This window comes from Mustela erminea, chromosome 9 (assembly GCF_009829155.1).
Source record: "Mustela erminea isolate mMusErm1 chromosome 9, mMusErm1.Pri, whole genome shotgun sequence".
Lineage (NCBI taxonomy): Eukaryota > Metazoa > Chordata > Mammalia > Carnivora > Mustelidae > Mustela > Mustela erminea.
In genome coordinates this window covers 20,953,561-20,977,236 of record NC_045622.1, presented here as the reverse complement: position 1 = coordinate 20,977,236, position 23,676 = coordinate 20,953,561, and the positions used below count along the sequence as shown (strand labels likewise).

Sequence of the window (23,676 nt, the reverse complement as noted above, 5' to 3'; positions counted from 1 at the left end):
AAGAAGGTGGCCTGGTTCCCTGTTAGAGTCCCAGGGAGTGAGAGGAGGAATGGCTGTGGGTGCCTCCAGTGAAGGCAGAGTCCTAGACATCAGGGTTCCAACCGCAGGAAACACCCAGGGTAAGCCTTACTAAGCTTGGCAGAAAGGTGGCAGAATGCCCAGACTTCAGGGAAGAACAGACCCTTGTATGAAGGACTGAAAACCTTTATGAATAGCCAGTGGGGGTGGGCGAGCCACCTGGGTGGCCTTGTGGGTTGGGCCTCAGATGTCTTTGGCTCAGGTCATGGTCTCAGGGTCCTGGGGTGGAGCCTCATGCCATAATAATGACTCATTATTTATGACAACGTGAATAGACCTTGAGAGTATTATACTAAGTGAAAATAAGTTATACAGAGAAAGAGAAATAATGCATAATTACACTCATATCTCTAATCTAAAAAACAAACAAACGAATCAAAACCAAACCCTGACTGATTGTACAAAGATGTGTACAAAGTCTGCTTCTCCCTCTTCCTCTCCCCCTCCCCCCACTCATGCTCTCTCACTCTCTCTCTCTCAAATAAAAAAGGAGAAAATCTTAAAAAATATAAAAGCATAAATAACCATTGGTTATTTATTTATTTATTTATTTATTTATTTAATAAAACCACAAGGAGGCAGTTTTATTAAAGCAGAGGGACAGGACCCGTGGGCAGAATAGAGTTGCTGCTGTCCTCAGCTCCTTGCTGCTCTCTGCTGCCCAGGATTGTGAGGGGCTAGTGATTCTAGACTTTGGGGTGCGGGGGAAGTAAAGATAAGGGAAGTCCCAAAAGGATTTTCACATGCTAAAAAATACAGTAGGATACAGGAGGCCTTGCTATCATCAAATTAAAGATTGGATGCAACCATTAGTGTAAACGATCATTCCTTATCTGGCTTCAATTACAGCATAATTCCTGGCTCTTAGTTTGATCAGTCGTCCAGTCAGATAAGAGATCCAGTGCTGAAGAAGCATGGAAAGTCTCAGTGTCCTGACAAGCTGGCCACCTTCCCCAGGTTACAAGTACATGGGTTTAGCACCCTGGTGTGCTGGTAAACACTTAAAACTGGCTTGTGGGGGCGAGGCTGGAAGGAAAGAATTTGAAGACTTCCACAGTGTAAACAGCAATTTGCAGCTACCATCCAAATGTCACCGAATAAGGAGTTAAGATGTGGCCACCATTATAGAGTATTTCTAGCCTAAGATACAACAGTGCCAAATAACCTTATGAGCACAGATAATAAATAGTAAAATATCATTAAATAATTAAGAAGTGATAAGTATTTACCTTTGTTTCTAACATAATGTCTTTTATACATTAATTTTAATAATATCTGTGTTTAACAACTAGCTTATGGAATTCCTGAAACTTGACCCATCAGCTCTCATCAGTCAGTTCAAGACAGTTCCCAGCACATCACGGGTTAAGTCACCACCACACAAAGAAGCAGGTCAAGTGAGAGGTTCTCAGCTCTCCATACAGAAGACTATTCCTAGGGAGCCTCCTTGCCTCTCTTTCTGTGTTCCCACTACAGGTGAGCCCTTGGGAAAAGACCATTTGGCTCAGCTCATCTTTTTAAACCAGACTGCATCTTTTTTTTTTTTTTTTTACCAGGGTTCACCTACTGGGTTCTTCACTTCACTTCAGGCCATTAGAAACCAGAGCTTTGGGATGCCTGGGTGGCTCAGTTGGTTGAGTGGCTGCCTTCAGCTCAGGTCATGATCCCGGCGTCCTGGGATCGAGTCCCACATTGGGCTCCTTGCTTGGCAGGGAGCCTGGTTCTCCCTCTGCCTCTAGCCTGCCACTCTGTCTGCCCGTGCTTGTGCTCTGTATCTCTCTCTCTCTCTATAACAAATAAATAAAAATATTTAAAAAAAAAAAAAAAAAAAAGAAACCGAAGCTTTCCCTCATCTGGGATGGCAGAGATGGACAGAGGAAGGACACAGGGACTGGAATGCCTCTGGACATCTTAGCTCCCGAACACTTCTTGGTCCCACGGCAAATTCTCCATCACTCCATGTTTTTTATACGGTGTGCTCAGATCCTCACAGGTTTGACTTCAAAGTGCCAGACCACGGGACACAGGGAGAAAGTTTCCAAAACAGAGCTTAAGGAAAGCCAGCCTGGGTGGGATTAGGATACAGTCCTGTCATGCTAACTTTAAGAAAAAGAGGGAGGAAAAAGTTGGAGGCTGAGGTTTAAGGAAACACTGTTAGGGCCAATTTAATGTTAAAAACTGTTTAACTATTAGGGCCTGCTTAACCAGAGCAACTCCATATTGCCTAGGTAGCCACATTGTTGTTTACATCCACGGACTTCATTCCGGGAATAAATGTCCCAGTAGTGTCTGGTATGGTTCCGGGTATCGATTCTGGGAGTAAACGCCTTAACAATAGAAGCCACATACCTTGGGTCGCGGTTATGCCCTATAAAACCAGTCTATAAGATCGGGAGGGGTCGCTCTCTTCGGAGGCGGCCCTTGCTGGTCATTCTGACATTGATGCTTGGCATAGAATAAAGCTTCACATAACTTTCACTTTGTCTCAATCTCGTTCCCCTGGCCAGTCAGTCTAACTTCTAATGCTTGGCATAGAATAAGGCTTTGCAGGGGCGCCTGGGTGGCTCAGTGGGTTAAGCCGCTGCCTTCAGCTCAGGTCATGATCTCAGGTCCTGGGATCGAGTCGCGCATCGGGCTCTCTGCTCAGTGGGGAGCCTGCTTCCTCCTCTCTCTGTCTGCCTCTATGCCTACTTGTGATCTCTCTCTGTCAAATAAATAAATAAAATCTTTAAAAAAAAAAAAAAAAAAGAATAAGGCTTTGCATAACTTTCACTTTGTATCAGTCTCATTCTTTTGATAGCAGACCCCAACAAAGACCATTCAGGCTTTAGGTCCTACCTTTCAATACTGTGACTCCTAGGTAGGGATGAGGCAGCAAAGTTCCAGAAAGTTCTGAGAACTGCATAAAAGCGTGCTGCCAAACTTTAAACAACTGGTGTGTGTTATACATAGTGCCTCTTCTTTTCCATGAATTTCCACTGCTTCTATCAACAAAAGTCTGACTCAGTCTGATCCCCAGCTGTTTCTCCAGACTCTCCACATGGAGAAAAAATTATCAACTTGCTCCTTCGTGCATTTCTCCACTCCCCAGCAACCCAGCCTCAAAACCACAAATCCTAGTTTTGTCCCCCTACACAAGCCAAGTAGGGTAGGCCTCCCTCTGCCACTTTTGACCCCTGCTGATCCCACTTTTTCCAGCTAACCCACAGTCTTCAGCCATACCATTCTTAGAGCTTTCTATAAACTTTCCTCTGTGAGGCAGAGAGGGGTCCAAAAAAGGCAACTCATCCATTCCTTCATTCACAAAGCACTTATTAAGTATGTATTATGTGGCAAAACTGCTACTAGGTAGTGGGGGTACTTTAGCGATCAAGACAGACAGGGGAGGGGCACCTGGGTGGCTCAGTGGGTTGAAGCCTCTGCCTTCGGCTCAGGTCATGATCCCAGGGTCTTGGGATCGAGCCCTACATCGGACTCTCTGCTCTGCAGGGAGCCTGCTTCCTCCTCTCTTTCTCTCTGCCTGCCTCTCTGTCTACTTGTGATCTCTGTCTGTCAAATAAGTAAATAAAATTAAAAAAAAAAAAAAAAAGACAGACAGGGGAAAAGAAAAAGACACAGACAGGGACCCTGCTTTCAAGGAGCTTAAGACCAATGGAAGAGATAAATATTAAACCCATAATTGTAAGAGTGATAAATGCAGCTGTACCGGATCCAGCATTCAGTACTACATATAACAAAGTGGTCCAGCAGAGGTGGGCAGGGAAGAAGTAGGAGGTGAGGGCCAAGAGCTCTCTGCCACCCAACCCCCAACAGTTCTAGCTTTCCACCAGGTGGATGCCTCGCTGCATCCACAGCGAGAGAGAAATTATAACTCAAGGCACAGCTTTCAACAATTCCTTGTTGATCCCTTTTCTGGGCCTATATTTGCCACTTGTTTCCTGTCAAAACCAACATGTTACCATAGCGTGGTTGAGAGCAGGAGCCATAAAAGATAGGACACCCAAGAACAGCTTTGTCATGTCAAGATCCAACTGGTGTCAAAACCATGGCAGGAAAGGAAGAAGAATAAATATAGAATAAGTATTTTGATCTCAATCTGTGTGTGTGTGTGTGTGTGTGTGTGTGTGTGTGTGTGTTTCCCCCTCAAATCTTCCACTGGCTAAATGCAGTCTGAAGCCAAACACAACCAGCTTTCAGGTGATCAGGTCAAGAGAGACTAGTTTACAGGCCCCCAAAAAAGAGGCGCCTGGGTGGTTCAGTGGATTAAGCTGCTGCTTTCAGCTCAGGTCATGATCTCAGGGTCCTGGGATTCATGATCTCAGGGTCCTGGGATCGAGCCCCGCATCTGCCTCAGCATCCCTGCTGAGCAGAGAGCCTGCTTCCCCCTCTCTCTCTGCCTGACTCTCTGCCTATTTGTGATCTCTCTCTCTGTGTCAAATAAATAAAATCTTTAAAAAAAAAAAAAAAGAACAACAAAACCAAAACCAACCAAAACAAAACAAAACGGGGTGGGGGATGCTGATTCAAAGAGCCGAACACAAAATAATCAGGCAATCACAGCTCACTGTCAAGAACATTTCAAAAAGAGAATAGCTTTAAAAATTTATTACAAAAAGAATATTATTTTGGTAATAGGATTTTTTTTTAAGATAGGGCAAAGAGCCCCAATACACTATGTTATACTTGGCAAATTAGCCTTCAGTGGCATCATTTGCCCTGAGTTGTTAGAAAGCCATCCTGCCTGAACAGCCTGCATGAGAACCTCAGAGCTCAACCCATTGTGAGGCACATGGGTGGTCTCTGAGGTTCTAGAATTCCCAGGAGCTGTAACTTAGCATTGGGAGCTTCTGCTCACAGTTTTCCTTCACAACTCTTGGGTGCCCTACGCCAGAGTCTCCTCTTTCCCAAAATCCAGATGAAGAAGTTTCTCTTACTAATGAGTCTTTATCTAATTGGATGTGCCAGAGGTGAGTCCCCTATCTTGGCTCTGGGAGAATTCTTTCACGTCTTTTAGCCCTTGAAGAAGGAAGACCAGAATATTAGTTATCTAAATCAATCTGACTCAGAATCAAGAATAGCTAAACCAGTTCAACTCTGAGAGCTCCCAAGCCAGTTGATTCCTCCTAGTAATGGCTTTGCCATCAGAGAAGCCCACTGGTTGGGCACAGTCTCATTCCTACTACTTCTTTCAGTCACTCATCTTTTGTACCTGATGCTCTGTGAGATCAGAAAACAGGTCTAAGGGTTTTGTGAAAGTACAATGAATGTTTGTCCCAATGAATGGAGTGCAAGGGATCCTTGTGTAGTTAATGTAGCAAGGAAAGATGTAAGGAGATGGGAATGTGATGTACCCAGAAAGCCATCTCAGAACACAGCAAGGCTATGGGCCAGAGACCTTACAAGCCTCTCTGTCATGGCCATGTTCTATCCATCCAGTTGTCTGTATTTCCTCTTGCAGGGTCCTCTTTCATGGGTTATATTCCCTCATTTTTCCTAGAGGAGAAGAGAGAGGCCATGAGATCCGAACTGTTGGCGAAATGACAAAGTGTTTTCTGTAATGTTGGTTGTCCGAGATTTTGTTTTTTGCTCTCTTAGATTTTCAAAGTTGATTCAGAAATGTAGATACATAGCTACCAGGTGGTAGTATATGCCAGCCACATAGCAAAGCAGTGACTCGTCAACTTTAAGAATGAGTAAGAAATGAGTGTGTTTTTTCAAGCCTCCTTTCTACATCAGAAATTTATTAAAACTCCTGTTAACTGTTAAACAGTCAAGCAGATAATATTCAATAACAACTTTCAAAAATAGAAACCTCCCCAAAGCCTTTCCAAATCTTACCTTTCCTTTATCAACATATTCTAATCCCAGTCTTTCAGAAAGTTGTAGATTATAAGGACTGTGAATCATACAGAATACATGAATCTACTGTAGGACTCTTACAGAGATAAGGGTAATTTGGAGCCCTAGGCTACCTCGTCCTCAAGAGATCTTGTCATTCCTCTCAGATTTTGGCTAGGATTAATAACTCAGTCCTTTTATAGTCTACCCACCCTCCTCTGAATTACTCAGTCTAAGCACATAGTAATAATCAAATTGTTTGGTGCTACATTCAATAAAATAAAAAGTACTACCTAAAGAATATTTGTCTAACAGTCACTGATGAGATGGATTAAAAGTAGAAGGGACTGGCCAAAAGAGAATGACCGGCTAAGAGATTTTTAAGTCCTAGTGTAAAGTGGGGAGGAGAGAAAAGTTAAATTAATTGAACACTTAAGCAATGAACTGGGCACTTCACAGTTTATCTTACTGAAAACCCATGCAACTACATGAAGTGAGTATAAATGGTACATCACAAGGAATCTCAATTCAGAAATAAATAAGCAAATAATGTTTTTTATCTTAATAACTGATCCCATCTTTGAGTCTCCAACCTGCATGGATGAGGGACTGAGTGTAAGAAAGAATTTAAATTTGCCAAATAAAGATGTCTTAAATCCTGTCTGGTCATTTTAGTGAGTTCATTAGATATTTGTCATCTCTGGTTTAAAATTTATCCTGTCCAAAGGGTAAAATCTTGTATTTTCAATTTCAGCTAGAATTACTTAGTTATTGAACCAAGTTGCTTTCTCTTTCCCTTTTGTATTTTCATCCTTCCTGCCTTTCACCCAGAGAGAAACGGGAGGGAGGGCTGGTGGTAGACTTCTGATAATGTGATTGATGGCACATTGATTTCCTGATGCTCTCTTTGTCAGGGAGGCACACAATTTTCCCTTGGGGTGCTTTTGGTACATGGGCTAGGGGACCCCCCTGTACATTTCTTAATAATGTGGATCTCAGGGATGCCTGGGTGGCTCAGTCGGTTAAGTGTCTGTCTTTGGTTCATGTCATGATCCTGGGGTGCTGGGACTGAGTCCCTTCCCTGCTTAGTGGGGAGCCTGCTTCTCCCTCGGCCTGCTGCTCTCCCTGCTTGGGCGCTTTCATTCTCTCTCTGTCTCTCAATCTGACAAATAAAATCTTTAAAAAAAATAAATAACGTGGATCTTAAAATTCTTCCTTTAAGTGCCAGAGGCAGTCTCTGTGTGTTTCATTAATGCCTCTGACCTTCATGGTCTTTCAAGTAATTAGTTGATTTCCTCCAACATCTGCAATATCTTCAGATCCCTGACCAGGCCTACAGGAAACCCAGGAATCCCACGTTAGCCTTATTGCATAAGCAAAGCAGTCCTTATCCCATTCTTTCTCTTGCCTTCACTGTCTCTCTTCTGTTTCTTCTCCATCCCAGGAGCATCAGGTCAGCCTGATGAGCCTCCTGGCTCCATGGATCATCAAGCTTCAGTTCAGCAATTTTCAGGTGAGTACGTTTCACTTGGAAACCCTTCAGATGGTGAGGCTTTATATGAGACTTCTGCAGGCGAGAGCACTTTAAGTGAGCACTCTTCAGGTGAGCACACTTCAGCTGAACATACTTCCAGTGAGCACACTTCGAGTGAACACACTTCAGGTGAACACGCTTCAGGTGAACACACTTCAGGTGAGCATGCTACGGGTGAACACACTTCAGGTGAACGTGCTTCAGGAGAGCACACTTCTGGTGAACCTTCAGTTGAACAGTCTTCAGGTGAAAAGCCTTCAGTTGAACAGCCTTCCGGCGAACAGTCTTCAGGTGAAAAGCCTTCCAGTGAACAGCCTTCCGTCGAAAAACCTTCAGGTGAACAGGCTTCAGGTGAACAGGTTTCAACTGAAAAGCCTTCAGGTGAACCAGCTTCCAGTGAGAAGCCTTCTGGTGAACAGGCTTCAAGTGAACAAGCTTCAGGTGAGCAGGCTTCAAGTGAACAAGTTTCAGGTGAAAAGCCACTGGGTGACCAGCCTTCAGGCATTCCACCATCAAGCACATTTTCAGGTGAGGCACATTTTTGGGTGAAATATATCTGGATGGGTTCTTGTCCTTGACTTCAGGAGAAAAACAGGCAACACATCAAGACACCCAACTTTAAGGAGAGCATATAGAAGACTAGCTCACAAACACTTCACAGACAGCTCTCTCAAAAACACTCGTTACATCTCTTTACAATAATACCAGGAGGCAGGATATAGGTTTTGTGGAGCCCTGAAGGCAAAACAATTTTGAGGGCCTTTTAAAAAAATAAAATGACACAAATACAAAATGCCAACAGTCCCTCCAACTTCACCCTACATAAGAAATTATGAATACAGGGCGCCTGGGTGGCTCGGTGGGTTAAAGCCTCTGCCTTCAGCTCAGGTCATGGTCCCAGCGTCCTGGGATCGAGCCCCACGTCGGGCTCTCTGCTCAGCGGGGAGCCTGCTTCCTCCTCTCTGCCTGCCTCTCTACCTACTTGTAATCTCTGTCTGTCAAATAAATAAATAAAATCTTTAAAAAAAAAAAAGAAATTATGAATACAAATGCCCACTTCTCCCTTGGAAGGAGCTCATGGAACACTCACCTTCATGAGCTTCACGTTAATCTGCCTCAACAAACTATGTTAGAATGCCTCGCCAACTCTGGGAAGAGATGACTAGCCCTGGAGCTGGTGGCTCCATTTTATTTGAACAAAGAAAATAAAGCATGAACTCACTCTTGTCTGTTAGATTCCTAAAAAGGTTCCCATCACAACTGCAATTCTTTGGCTCTTACTAAAGAGAGGTTGTTCAAGAAAGGAAAGCAAGATCCAGAGTTTGACCCCTCAAGATATTACCAGACATAAGCACTTCATAGTTCCTTCCATCGCACAACTTCAGATGAGAGAAGTGGGGCTAACATCACATAGCTAGAAAGTAGCAATCCTTGGATTCAAAGTTAAGTTGGTCTGACTCCAAAGCCCACATCTCACCTATTTCTTTATCCTTCCTTAAGTAGGGAACTGGTAATGGACATAGTAAAAGAGGCAAATGGAAGCATTTCAAAAAGAATGCCCTTTGTGACAAATTGACATTGTTGTTTTGTTTCTAATAAAGATTTTATTTATTTATTTGACAGATAGGGAGAGAGGGAACACAAGCGGGGGTTGGGAGAGGGAGAAGCAGGCTACCCACAGAGCAGAGAGCCTAATGCGGGGCTCGATCCCACGACTCTGGGATCATGACCTGGGCCAAAGGTAGATGCTCAACCTACTGAGCCACCGAGGCACCCCAACAAATTGACATTGTTGAAGGTCAACTTGAAAATGGAGAATGATCACTCTTTACAGAATTTGCAGTATTAGAGCATTCTAATATAGCCTTTTTTTAAAAATAAAGATTCTATTCATTTATTTGACAGAGAGATAGAGTATAAGTAGGCAGAGCGGCAGGCAGAGGGAGAGGGAGAATCAGGCTGTCTGCTAAGCAGGGAGCCCTATGCGGGGCTCGATCCCAGAACCCTGGGATTATGACCTGAGCCAGGGGCAGCCGCTCAACCCACTGAGCCCCCCAGGCTCATAACACCCAGACCCTCTAACATAGCTTATTAATCAGTCAGTTCTTACTCTAAGTGTGCCTTGTGGGTGACAATATGATGGGAGAGTAAAACGGGGAGCCAATCACGTGATTTAAGGTCTCCTTTGCTCAAGTTATACATGGCAGAGCCAGTGGGGATATGAATTGGAGTAAACATCAGTATTGTAGAGAGAAATCTGGGATTCTTCAGCAATGACATTTATAGAAGAAGTAGTAAGAATGAAGGAATTTCCTCTGGTCCAGAGGAGAAACTACACTCTATCAGATGCAGGGCTCTCAAATGCCAATAAGAACCATAAAAAGATATGTGGTATCCAGGCTACTTACTGCCCACCATCCCTCTCCCTGGGACTCATGGCTCTCTCTACGCCTGGTCCATCGGGAAATTTCATCAGGCTTATCTTAAATTTGCAGGCCCAATATTAAATTGCCACACATGTTCATATATGAATGATCAAGGAAAATGTCTTCGTGGAGAGGGAGTCTGCTCCACTCAGAATTCCCAGCAGTGCATGTTAAAGAAGATCTTTGAAGGTACGTGGGGACTTCATAACACAGTCTGTGCCAGAGACACACATCAACTGAGTACTCTTGAGAGCAGCTGGGGTGGCGGGAGACAGAGGAGGGGTCAAGCTGCACTTCCCCAGAAACTTGAAGACTCAGGAGAACCTTATCCTGAATTAAGAGCACAATTCTAGCTGCTGATGGGGAGGGAAGGGCCCTTCCCAACAGGCCTATGGTGTTTTAAAAGGAGACAGGGAGACTGGCGGTCTCTTCCTACAAAAGAAATGGAGGAATTGCCTTGAGATGTTGAGACATTGACCATAAGCTCAGGATCGTGTCTGTCTTGTTCATGGCTATATGTTCCTAGCACTTAGCACAAATGTTTAGTACATGGTAGGCATTTAGCAAATACTGAATAAATGAATAAACAATTGTCAGTCAGTGTTCATAGGTTGCCAGACCTGTTCTGCTTTATTCCCATACCCTCTACCCTTACTATACTCACTCCTCATCCCCGAATAAAGGATCTTGGTTATTGCCGTCCTGTGAACCACACTGTCTGACTTCCCTTGTGGTTTGTCTAGTCCCTCAGTAGAGGCGGGAGGCAGCAGATGCGGGGAAGGGCACAGAAAAGACAAGCAGAAGGAGTGGGGAGGAAGATACACAAGCTGGAGGTCTTGGTGATGCCTTCATGGAGACACTGGGGACCATGGATGAAGACAAAGGTCAGAGGAGGAAGCCTTCTGCTCACTACAGTCTGTCTCTGCTTCTTTCAGGTGGAAAACTCCAATTCATGGTTCAGGGGTGTGAGAACATGTGCCCGTCTATGAACCTCTTCTCCCACGGAACCAGGATGCAAATTATATGCTGTCGGAACCAATCTTTTTGCAACAAGCTCTAGAAGCCTGTGCCCTCACTTCCTGCCCTGACTCAGGCAACAAAACTTCTCCATCATCGTACAGGGCTCGATTTATATTTTGTTTCTTTCCCAGCCAATAACTAATCATTTCTGCCTCCGCCTGAGTGTCAGGATGTTCAAATACCTCCCCTTCCCTCTCCTATCCATGCCCCGTTACCCTTTCTTATCTGTCATCTGTCTTCCCTTACCCCATCTCTCAACACTCTTTTCTTTCTCAATAAATTCTGCATGGTCAAGAATACAGCCTGGAGATGCACTTCTTTTCCCATCAGCCAGCTGCAGGGTCGGCCTGAGCTTGCTTCCTCTCCACACACTAAAAAGGACGTGTTCTAAATCACTCCACATTCATCAAAGTGGTGGGGTCCTCCAGGGAAGACACAAAGAGAAACGCAGAGTAGCTTGAACAATACTGTGGGACCTTCTCTGAACCCACTCCGTGTCCATCCTATTAGAAACCCCACCCCCTTCTATTAGCCCATGATGGTGTCCAAAACTCATCCCTTCATTGGCTCTTGGGTTTTCAGTCTTCGAGTCTACTCATCACATAATAACAAAATGTCTCTTTTTTGCTATATAAATACGCAGGAGGTCATACTGTTTAAATCTTTCTCTCACACAATGTTACAGGATCATCTCAGTATAGAGAAGCAGGTAGAAATACTGTAACAGTCCCTCTCTCACCTTGTATTAGTGTTATATTCTTTAATAATGTTTTTACATACATGGTCTCATCTGATCCTCAGGAAAGAGCCCAGTAAGGCAAACAAGAGAGACAGTGTCATCCTTGGTTTACAAATACACACAATTTATTTATTAGTACACCACGTTGCTCCAAACTGGCCATGGTTACAGAGTTACATTGAGCCAGGGCCAGATTTCAAAACCAAATCTGCATGATTTCAATTTGAGTTGTTTCCACCACATGATAAATACTAGGCAGAATGGTTCTTCCAAGACCAAAATCAATCCTCCCTCCCAACACAAGCACATCTCCTTTTAGCCACTGCTCTCCCACACCTGTTTAAAACCTCCTGAGATCAGCTGGGTGGTCTTAACAGTGTTAAGTGCTCTGCTCTTGCGCAGAGCAAAATACTTCAATTTTTATAAAATCCAATTTTTTCTTTTATGGACAAGGCCTTAGATTTCATGCTTAAGAACTCTTGGAATACTACATCAAGAAACATTTTACAGGTAACTGGGTAGCTCAGTCAGTGAAGCGTCTGCCTTCAGTTCAGGTCCCACAGTCCCGCTCCCTGCTTAGCGGGGAGTCTGCTTCTCCTCTTCCCTCTGCCCCTCTCCCCTGTTCATGCTCTCCCTCATAAATAAAATCTTTTTTAAAAAAGATTTTACTGGGGGTGCCTGAGTGGCTCAGTGGTTAAATCCTCTGCCTTCGGCTCAGGTCATGATCTCAGGGTCCTGGGATCAAGCCCCACATCGGGCTCTCTGCTCAGTGGGGAACCTGCTTCCTCCTCTCTCTCTGCCTGTATCTCTGCCTACTTGTGATCTCTGCCTGTCAAATAAATAAATAAAATCTTTAAAAAAAATTTCACTGTTTTTGAAATTTTAAAAATTATACACACATATACATACGGATTTAAGCATGTGTTATTTACTTAAAACCAAATGGGCTGGCTTTAGATACATATTTGGCTTTAGATACTGACTTTAGATATGTATTTCCACGAAGACAATCATCATTGTGAAGAGAATGGTAACTAGCACTTACAGAATATATTCTATGCTATGTGATACATTTAGCGTTTTTTTTTTTTATGCTTTCTGTTTTAATCCTGAAAACAATTTTATGCAATTAAGATTACAGGATCCTAAGCAAGACAAATTGGAGAGTTTTGTCACAAGCCAAAATAAATGGGGGTGGTTCAGAGACTCCTTCAGGTTCCTTTTCAAATTTCTAAGTGAAAATTATTTTTTTTTTAAATTTTATTTATTTATTTGACAGAGAGAGATTACAAGTAGGCAGAGAGGCAGACAGAGAGAGAGAGGAGGAAGCAGGCTCCCTGCTGAGCAGAGAGCCCGATACAGGACTCGATCCCAGGACCCTGAGATCATGACCTGAGCCGAAGGCAGCGGCTTAACCCACTGAGCCACCCAGGCGCCCCATAAGTGAAAATTATTTTGAATACACAGTACTATCCCTTGATTAACTGGCATTCAAAAATAAAGGCCCAAGACCTGGAACTTAAACTCCAAAAAAGGGGCACCTGGGTGGCTCAGTCCTTGGGTGTCTGCCTTCAGCTCAGGTCATCATCCCATGGGTCCTGGGATTGAGCCCCACATGGGGCTCCCTGCTCAGCTGGAAGTCTGCTTCTCCCTCTCCCACTCCCCCTGCTTGTGTTCCCTCTCTATTTCTCAGTCAAGTAAACAAATAAATAATCCAAAATAAAATAAAATTCCAAAAGAATTCTCAACTTGAAATATGGTTTACTTGGGTGCCTGGGTAGCTCAATCTGATAGGCATCCAACTCTTGGTTTCGGCTCAGGTCCTGATTGCATGGGTCCTGAGATCGAGCCCTGCATGGGGCTCCCAACTCAGAAGTCTGCTTGGATATTCATCTCTCCCTTGACCTCTTCACCTACTTGTGCTCGCTCTCTCTCTCAAATAAATAAAATCTTAAAAAAAAATTAAAAAGAACAAAAGAAATATGGTCTACTGAGAGCAAGAAGAAAAACGAAATCTTAATAACATTATTAACATATTTTTTTGAGGGAGGGGGATAAATATTAGCTAAAACTATTCTATAAATATAGCTACATACGTTGAAGAAATAAGTTCAAAAATGTGGTTAAAATGGAAGGGAAGTTCTGGCTTCCATTAATAATGGAGTAGTTTGGTCGAACTAACCCTCTTTTAGATAACACTTATAAACAGGGTGAAAAATAAGAACTACTCGAAAGTTCCTTGAAAGGTACTGGATAGAAGTCACCCCTTAAAAAGACAGGAACAGGGCCAAGCAAGATTTGCAAGTCTGGGGCTTTATGCCTGAGAGGACTTCTTTGTCCACATACCAAGGGGAGGCAAAATCCCACAGTTTACTGATTTGTGGATTCAGAGAACAAAGATTAGGGCTGGCAGAGCAGCTATAAAAGGAAATCCTAGAAAGAAAGAAGTCATAATTAAACCTCAAAATGAGTATAAACTGTGACCAAATTTTTGGCTGATCACTGACTCCTGGAGGTCTGACAATGGCAGCCAGAAGCTGCAAGAGATGTGTGCTGCTGTCTACCTCAAAGAAGACAGAGTTTGGACTACAATTCAATTACAATTCAACCTAGGAGAATGCAAGTCAACACTCTTCAAAGGAACACACAGAATCCAGAACCCCTACAATGCATCATTCACTATGTCCACTATATAATAAGAAATTAGTAGAAATATAAATAAAAATGTGACCCATAGGAAAGAAAAAAAGGTTACTGACCTTAAGATGGAATTAGTAAACAAAAGCAATAAGCAGCTGGTAGAGATATGTTCCAGAAACTAAAGGAAAATAGTGTCATATAAATGAACAGATAAGGAATCTCAACATAGAAACTAAAACTATAAAAAAGAACCAAATGGGGGGCGCCTGGGTGGCTCAGTGGGTTAAGCCTCTGCCTTCAGCTCAGGTCATGATCCCAGGGTGCTGGGATCGAGCCCTGCATCAGGCTCTCGGCTCAGCGAAGAGCCTGCTTCCTCCTCTCTCTCTGCCTGCCTCTCTGCCTACTTGTAATCTCTCTGTCCAATAAATAAATAAATAATTCTTTAAAAAAAAAAAAAAGGAAATTTTAGAACTGAAAAGTACAATAACTGAAAAAAATCACATAATCTTAACAGCATATTGGAGACCACATAGGAGTCAGCAATATTGAAGAGAGCTCAATAGAAATTACCAATTTGAAAAACAGGGGGGAAAAAAGTATCAAAGAAAGTGAACAAATCCTCAGTGACTTGCGGGACAATAACAAGCAATAGAACATATAATTAATTGGAGTCTCAGAAGAATAGGATAATGAGATAGAAGAAGGATTAAAAAAATGGTCAAAATTTTCCCAAATTGGGTGAAAACATAAACTTACACAACTAAGAAGTTCAGTGAACTAAGGGTAGGATAAACACAATAGAAAACCACACAGGCACATAATAGTCAAATTCAAAGGTAAAGAATTCAAAATTCAAAGGTAAAGAAAATAAATTCAAAATTGATCCAGACAAAAGATACATTGTAATAATGTATATAGGAGAACACTGACACAAATAACAGCTGACTTCCCATCAGAAACAGGAGAGCACAAAACAAGAAAACTGTATGTTTAAAACCATAAAAGAAAAAGCCTGTCCGCCAAAATATTACAAACAACATAATTATCCTACAAAAATGAAGGTAACAAATACATTTTCATATAAGCAAACAGGAAGAGAATTCACAACCAACAGACCTGTACTATGCAGAGGAAGGAGTAGAGTGCTAAAGTAATTTCTTTGAGCATAAGGAAGCCTAAGGAAAATCTGGCCAGATGGCAACTCTGATCTACAGAAAGACATGTGGAGAACAGATATAATGTGGTAAATTTAAGACATGTATACTATTTCTCCTAATTTTAAAAGCCGTGCCCTTGGTCTTAAGAAGGGCACCATCCTGAGTATCCATACAGGAGACTGTCATCTAGAGAGGAAGACAAGAAAAGAGAATCTCTGATTTGTGGCCTTTAAGATCAAGTGTTTCTCACATTCGAGGTAAACAACACATTTTTGTTGAAAGAATGAGTGATTCAGTCAGTGGGAAAAAACACCCCATGGTCCTGAGGAGTCAGGTTGCCAGGTAAGAAGGGACAGCAGTCACGCTGCACTGACAGAGGGGGCCCCTAGTGGGCCATCTTCCCTCAACCCCTCACCTTGAATTTTCACAGCCAGTCCCTCCCACCCCAAGTCTGCATGGAGACTCCCCAAAAACCCAGGGACCCCTCAACAAGCCCTTTTTCTCCTGAGAACCCTGTCGGTCCAGTCAAGGGCCAGTGGCAGTCCAGCACCCGATCCAGGACACTTGAGCAGTTTTTTCTTTTCCCAACGGATTTCACAGACCTTTAGTCACTATCATATGTGAGCTTAGTCAATACTGAAATATCGCCACACTGATTTCAGCCTCAGCTCCAGCAATGCAAATACTAATTTTGCAAACAGGGCCAGAACCCGGGTCTGGGATAGCTTTCCCAGTGCTTAAGGATGGAGTATGCAAGGAAGAGCCAAGCCCTGTAAGGAAACTCCCGATTTTAAGTCCAGGAAACTGGTTATAGAGCTATGGTGAAAACTACTTTAAAACACCACCCTCAAGGAAATACATGATGCATTCTGGCCATGACCTCTTTTGAAACTTTTTCAGGAAACAAACAAACAAAAAAAACCCTTCCTGAACTCTCTGCTTTTGACCTCAGAGCTCCTGAGAGCTACCTCCCTCCAGATCAGGTAAAGGTCACCCAGGTGACATCTTGGGCCCCACCTACCTTCATGGTCTGTCCTCAGAGAGCTCTGTTGACTCTCTTCAGTGGTTTTGCCACCCTGGAAAATGGCACTTTTAATTTCCAAATAGAACATGACCTCAGAAACTTCCTCCAACACAATAGAAATGGTCTGAGGTTCCTTCTATGCAGGCCTTTGTCCACCTCCAATCTAAACCCTCTCTCTGTCAACCCTATTTGCCCTGCCAAGTCCTTCTCCTCAAAAGAAAATCCCAACCCTGCCCCCCTTCCTCCCCAAAAAACCTGCTTGCAATTTCAGGCAGATACATTGCCTCCATTACCACCTCTCACTTCTGTGCCCCCTTCTCTAGTCCATCAGTGCCTCCTCGCCCATCCCCCACCCCCCAAAATCTCATGCCCCTGCTAACACACTCCCCTCCTCAAGGAGGTGGCAGGGGCAGAAGGCATTGTCTGCATTCATGTGCCGTTCTCCCTTGCTGACCTTTCCCAAATTAAAAAGTGCTTGGGCTCTTTCACCACCAACCCTACCACCTTCTGAAAAGAATTCCTATACATCAACCAGTCCTATAATCTTAACTACTACATCTATGTCATCCTCTTGTCCACCCTCTGCCAAGGACTGGGAGCATATCTGGGCAGCGGCTCAAATTCATGTAGACACCCTCCATCAACAGGATGCCACCCACAACCCATTGGCATTATTGCTGTCCCCAAAATGGATTCCAAATGGGACTATCTGCCCAATATACCCGATAGACAGAAGAGGGGGCCACATGATTATCTACCTCCTGGCTGGTATAGATAACACTACCCTCAAGGCCATCAATTATAAAAAGATAAAAAAGTTACCCAGGGCCCTGATGAAAACCCTGCCCCCTTCTACTCCTGGCTTTCAAAAGCTACAACAAGATACACTACTCTCACCGCCAACACAGACAAGGAAAATATTTATCTTCACTTGTACCTCATTTCACAGTTGGCCGCAAATATCCATGAAAACTCCAAATATTGGAAGATGGCCCACAAACCCCACAACAGGATGTAATTAAGGTGGCCTTTAAGGTCTTTGATAATATAGAGGAGGAGCAAAAACCCAAAAAACTCAAAAGAAATCAGGCAAAATATCAGATACTGGCAGCTGCCACCAGGCAAGGCTCTCAGGGTACTCAAAAACCTAATGCCCCATGCATAACCCCACAACAACCATGCTTTAAATGCCATCAACAGGGCCACTGGGCAACAGCTTGCCGCAATCCCAAACCGCCACCAAAACCTTGTCCTATCTGTGGCAGAAAGGGCACTGGAAGTTGGACGGTACTCTGAGAGACTGTTTCCCGTCCAACCACTTCCAATTCAAACCAATCCCCTAACCCAAATCTAGGTCTGGGGAACCTAATGGGTCTGGCCACCAAAGACCGACAGGGCCCAGGGTCTGTGGACCCCACCACCATCACTGTCTCAGAACTCAGGGTAATGCTGTCAGTATCTGGTAAGCCCATCTCTTTCTTACTGGACACGGGAGCAACATTCTTACCAGAGTTTTCCAGCCCTCTCCACAGTTCCTCCATCTCTACTGTTGGGGTGGATACCCTCCATGCATAAACAACTGGCCCTTTACTCTGCAACCTGACACTCCCTTCATTCATTCCTTTTTAGTTACCCCACAATGCTCCCCTGCAATCTTAGGGAGAGACATTCTAAGCAAATTCCAGGCCTCCCTCCAATTTGCACCCTCCAACTCAACCCCCTTCATCCTACTTTGTCACCTATATGCTTCTCCCTCCCCTCTATTTCCTCTACTCACCCTCTTCCCGCAAGTGGATCCCTCCATACACTGTGGAACCCACCATAGCCACTCACCATACATCTGTCACAATCAAACTCCAAAATCCCCCTCTCTTCATCAGCTACAATATCCACTAAGCCCTGCAGGCCTTCAGGGATTAAAGCTCCTTATTTCCAAACTCTTTCAGGCTCATATCTTAAAACCCACCAAATTCCTCCACAACACTTCTATCCTAGCTGCCGTCAAAAAATTGGACAAGTCCTTATCCAAGACTAAATTGTTAACCAGGCTATACTTCCTGTTTACCCCATTGTGCCTAAACCCTACACCCTGCTTCCTGCATTCCTCAATCCACCACTTGTTTTTTTCCGTGCTCAACCTAAAAGATGCATAATTCCCCTAGACCCCACCTGCCAGAATCTTTTCTCCTTTAAACAGATTGACCCTCCAAAACCAAACCAAACCAAAGACCAAATCTCCTAATTGCCCATGTTGAGGGAACATATACTTACCTTAATTTTTTTTATTAAAAGATTTTTATTTATTTATTTGACAAAGAGAAAGCACAAGCAGGGGGAGCAGCAGGCAGAGGGAGAGGGACAAACAGGTTCCCCGAAGAGCAGGGAGCCTGATGCAGGGCTCAATCCCAGGACCTTGGGATCATGACCTGAGTTGAAGGCAGACACTCAAACAACTGAGCCACTCAGGTGCCCCAGAACACACACTTTCCTAAAGGAGGAATGCCTATTTTATATCACTAAGACTGGACAGGTCATCACTCACCTGAGTTACTTGAAAAACATCTTCACCTCAATGGAAGGGGTTCATGAATGATGGGACTTACTTTATGGCCAACAGTGGCTATAGCCCTCTATTGGCTATTGGACCCTCTTGCCTTTTTTGGCATAATTCTGTTGTTTCGACTTTGTTGAATACTTAATGTCCTATCTAGCTTATCTACCAAGAACTAAATTTCTTTTACCAGCTACCTAAAACACACAGTCATCATCTTCCTCCTGTGCCAAATAAGATACCATCTAAGCCAGAAAAACACCATAACCTCAACATCTCCACTCAGCAGGAAGCAGCGGATGACTCACATTGCCCTCAACAACCCAATCCCCCATCTCTTTCTTTTTTTTTTTAAGATTTTATTTATTTATTTGACAGAGAGAGAGACACAGGGAGAGAGGGAACACAAGCGGGGGAGTGGGAGAGGGAGAAGCAGGCTCCTCACAAAGCAGGGAGCCCGATGTGGAGCTCCATGTGGGGCTCCATCCCAGGACCCTGGGATCATGACCTGAACTAAAGGCAGGCACTTAGCGACTGAGCCACCCAGACACCTCCCTGTCCCCAATTCTCTCTCTCTCTTCTTTTTTTTTTTTTTTTTTTTTAAGGAGAAGACTGAAATGTTAACCAAAGACCTGCCATTTTCTACCAGCCACCACCTCAGATGACTGGACTGGAAAATTACCACCTAAACCCTGGGCCCAGAGTATATATCCTGTTCAACAAAAACACGTTTAACTGCAAAAGCAGTCTTCCTTAGCAACTCTAGCAATGACTAGCTGCAAATATTTTTACTTACCTCCTCAGAACCTCTAACTACCCCTAAGTCTCCAAGCGACAAGGGCTCCAGTCTTAGCTAGTCACGCCCTCTGCTGGCTTCTGTTGCCACAATAAAAATTGTGTTTGCCATAGAGCCACCGTCTCCTCTCTCTTCTTCACCCTTCACGGCAGGAGTTAACCTAACACGACCCAGCAATTGCACTACTAGGTATTTAATCAAAGGACATAAAAATATTTACCCAAAGGACACAAAAATACTATTCATAAAGGACACATGCACCCCTATGTTTATCAAACATTATCAAACAGCTAAATAGCTACAATTATGGATAGAGCCCAAATGTCCATCAACTGATGAACAGAATGTGGATGTGTGTGTGTGTGTGTGTGTGTGTGTGTGCGCGCGTGTGTGTATATATAGCTAAAAGAATGAAATCTTGCCATTTGCAATGATGTGGATGGAACTAGAGTGTATTATGCTAAGCAAAATAAATCAGAGAAAGACAAATACTATATGATTTCACTCAGATGTGGAATTCAAGAAACAAAACATGAAAAATAGAAGGAAGGAAAAAGGAGAGTGGAGAAGCAAACTATAAGAGATTCAGCTATAGAGAATAGGGTTGCTAGAGCAGAGGTTGGTGGGGAAGGGCTAAATGGGTGATGGGGATTAAGAAGAGCACTTGTTATGATGAGCACTGGGTATTACATGTAAGTGTGAATCCCTAAATTCTACTCTGAAACCAACATTGCTAACTAACTAGAACTTACATAAAAACTCAAGACAAAAATCTACATTAAGAGACATCATAATTAAATGTCCAAAAACTAAAGACAATGAAAAAATATTTAATTTTTTTATTTTTAATTGAATTATAATTGACATACAATCTTATATTAGTTTCAGGTGTGATTTGAAAATGATCTCGATTTGATTATATAGATTAGGAAATGTTCACCACAGTAAGTACACCTACTATCTGTCAGCATAAAAAGTTATTATATTATTGACTATATTCCCTATGCTATCCTTTCATCCTTGTGATTTATTTATAGCTGGAAGTTTTGTAACTCTTAACCCCCCTTTACCTATTTCACCCATCACTCACCTTTCTCCTCTCTGGCAACCACCAGTTTCTTCTATATTTTTTAGTCTGTTTCTGGGATTTAAAATTTTTTTTACATTCCACATATAAGTGAAATCATATGAAATTTATCTTCCTCTTATTTCATTTAGCGCAATATCCATAAAAGGTCCATCCGTATTGTCAAATAGCAAAATTTTCTTTTTTTATGGTTGAGTAATATTCCAACACACACACATACCCCTTATCTTCTTTATCCATTCATGTATCAATAGACATTAAGTTGCTGCATTGCTTCTTGACTATCGTAAATAATGCTACAATAAACAAGATGAATATATCTTTTTGAATTAGTGTTTTTAGGTTAGTTAGTGTTTTTAGTTAGTTTTTTGGTAAATACGCTGGAAGGGATTACTGGATTGTAAGGTATTCTTATTTTTAATTTTTTGATGAACCTCCATATTCAAAGAAAAAAAAATTTAAAACAGCCAGAGAAAAATGAAGCCTTATGTATAATCAGAAAACTGAGAACTCCACTTTTGCACAGGATTTAAAAGATAAATGCATAAAAAAATAATTATAAATCTATGTTAATGGGTATATAATATATTAGAATGTAATTTGTGACATCAGTAAAACATAATGGGGAAGGGAAGAAGCAAAGCTGTGGAGGACTAGGGTCCTTTCATGACAAAATAAAGTTGGTGTTCATTTTAAATAAATTGTTTTTTAACCCTAGTATGGTGGGAATGTAAAATGGTATAGCTGCACTGGCAAACACTATAGGGTTATCTCAAAATATTAAAAATAGATTTGCTATATAATGAGCAACTCCACTTCTAGGCATATACCCAAAAGAACTGAAAGCAGAGACTCAAACAGATATTTGTACACCCATGTTCACAACAGTATTATTCACAATAGTCAATACATACAAACAATTCAAAGTACAATTCACAAAGTAGACAGTACAAACAATTCAACAAGTACAAACAAGTCCATCAAAGAATAAATGGATAAACAAAATGTGTATTTTATTTTATCTTTTTAAAGATTTTATTTATTTGACAGAGAGAAAGAGATCACAAGTAGGCAGAGAGGCAGGCAGAGAGAAAGGAGAAACCAGGCTCCCTGCTAAGCAGAGAGCCCGATGCAGGGCATGATCCCAGGACCCTGAGCTAAGGGCAGAGGCTTAACCCACTGAGCCACCCAGGTGTCCCCAAAATGTGTATTTTAACTACAATGGAGTATTATGCAGCCTTTAAAAGGAATGAAATCTGATACATGCTACAACATGGGTGAACACTGAAAACAAATGTTTAGTGAAATCAACCAGACACAAAAGGACTAATATTGCATGACTGTACTTATACGAAGGACCAGAAATTTTCAAATTCATAGAAATAGACAATACAATTGGTGGGTGCCAGGAGCTAGTGGGGAAAAGTAAATGAGGAGTTAGTGTTTCGTAGGTATAAGAGTTTCAATGCAGGAAGATGAACAAGTTCTGAGAATGGATGATGGTGATAATTACATAACAGTGTGAATGTACTAAATGCTACTGAACTGGCACTTAAAAATAATTAAAATGATAAATTTTATGTTGTATATATTTTACCACAATTAAAACTAAAACCCAACACATTTCTTTTTTTGGATTCAGACAAGATTATTCTGAAATGTATGTGAAAAGACAAAGAACTAGAATATCTAATTTGAAATTAGATATTTTGAAAAGGTTAAACTGGAAGGAATCAACCTACCAAATTCACAATATGTATGTGTAGTAATCAAGGCTGTGCGGTATTATTGGACAGACAGACATATACAACAATGGAACAGAATAGAAAACTCAGAAACAGACCTACAAATACACCCAACTGATGCTTTTACAAAGATGCGAAAGCAATTCAGTGGAGGAAAGATAACCTTTTCATCATATGGCAATGGAACTAGATATTCAAGAGGCAAAGAAAAAAAAATTAAACTTGACCTAAGGCATATACCTTGTATAATAATTAACTCAAAATGCATCACAGCCTTAAATGTAAAATGAAAAATCAATAACTTTTAGAAATAATATAGGAAAAATCTTTGAGACCTAAGTCTAGACAAAGGATTGTTAGACTCTGTGTCTAACAGATCACAAAAAGGTCATTCATAAAAATGAAAAATTAATAACTGGAATTCATTGAAGTTTGAAACTTTTGCTGTTTTCAAACCTGTTAAGAGGATGAAAAGGCAAACTACAGAATGGGAGAGCATGGGCGCCGGGTGGCCCAGTGGGTTGGGCCGCTGCCTTCGGCTCAGGTCGTGATCTCAGGGTCCTGTGATCGAGTACCGCATAGGGCTCTCTGCTCAGCGGGGAGCCTGCTTCCTCCTCTCTCTCTCTCTGCCTGCCTCTCTGCCTACTTGTGATCTCTCTCTGTCAAATAAATAAATAAAATCTTGAAAAAAAAAAAAAAAGGAATGGGAGAGCATATTTGCAAACCACATATCCAACAAGAAACTAGTAACTAGGACATATAAAGAATTTCCAAAACTCAATATAAAAACTTTCAATTAAAATATGAATGAGACAGGATGCCTGGGTGGCTCAGTTGTTCATTAAGTGTCTGCCTTTGGCTCAGGTCATGATCCCAAGGTCCTGGAATCAAGTCCTGTGTCCAGCTCCCTGCTTTGCAGGAAGTCTGCTTCTCCCTCTGCGCCTCTCTCCACTCATTCTCTTACCACTCTCTCTCACTTTCTCAAATAAATAAATAAAATCTTTTTTTTTTTTTTTAATGTCCTGTAAGGGGTGCCTGGAT

General features: G+C 42.3%; 1 protein-coding gene and 1 long non-coding RNA gene across 4 annotated transcripts; one reads left to right on the top strand and one right to left on the bottom strand.

Moving 5' to 3' along the window:
- Positions 1-21: 21 nt before the first annotated feature.
- Positions 22-11,209, top strand: ACRV1 (acrosomal vesicle protein 1). Of its 3 annotated transcripts, none has more exons than XM_032360483.1 (4): positions 22-119; positions 7,361-7,891; positions 9,946-10,065; positions 10,812-11,209. In XM_032360483.1, the coding sequence occupies exons 1-4, from the start codon at positions 50-52 to the stop codon at positions 10,934-10,936; spliced, it is 846 nt and encodes a 281-aa protein (XP_032216374.1). In that variant the 5' UTR covers positions 22-49; the 3' UTR covers positions 10,937-11,209. The 3 variants fall into 3 exon arrangements, with proteins under 3 accessions (XP_032216374.1, XP_032216372.1, XP_032216373.1); XM_032360481.1 differs by having other exon boundaries at positions 23-119; positions 7,361-7,978; XM_032360482.1 differs by lacking the exon at positions 22-119 and adding an exon at positions 4,856-5,045 and having other exon boundaries at positions 7,361-7,978.
- LOC116600322 lies at positions 7,179-19,251 on the bottom strand. Its single transcript, XR_004289586.1, has 2 exons — positions 18,999-19,251; positions 7,179-8,028 (listed from the first exon to the last, which is right to left on the bottom strand). It is a non-coding gene; the product is annotated as an uncharacterized LOC116600322 (long non-coding RNA).
- Positions 19,252-23,676: the final 4,425 nt, after the last annotated feature.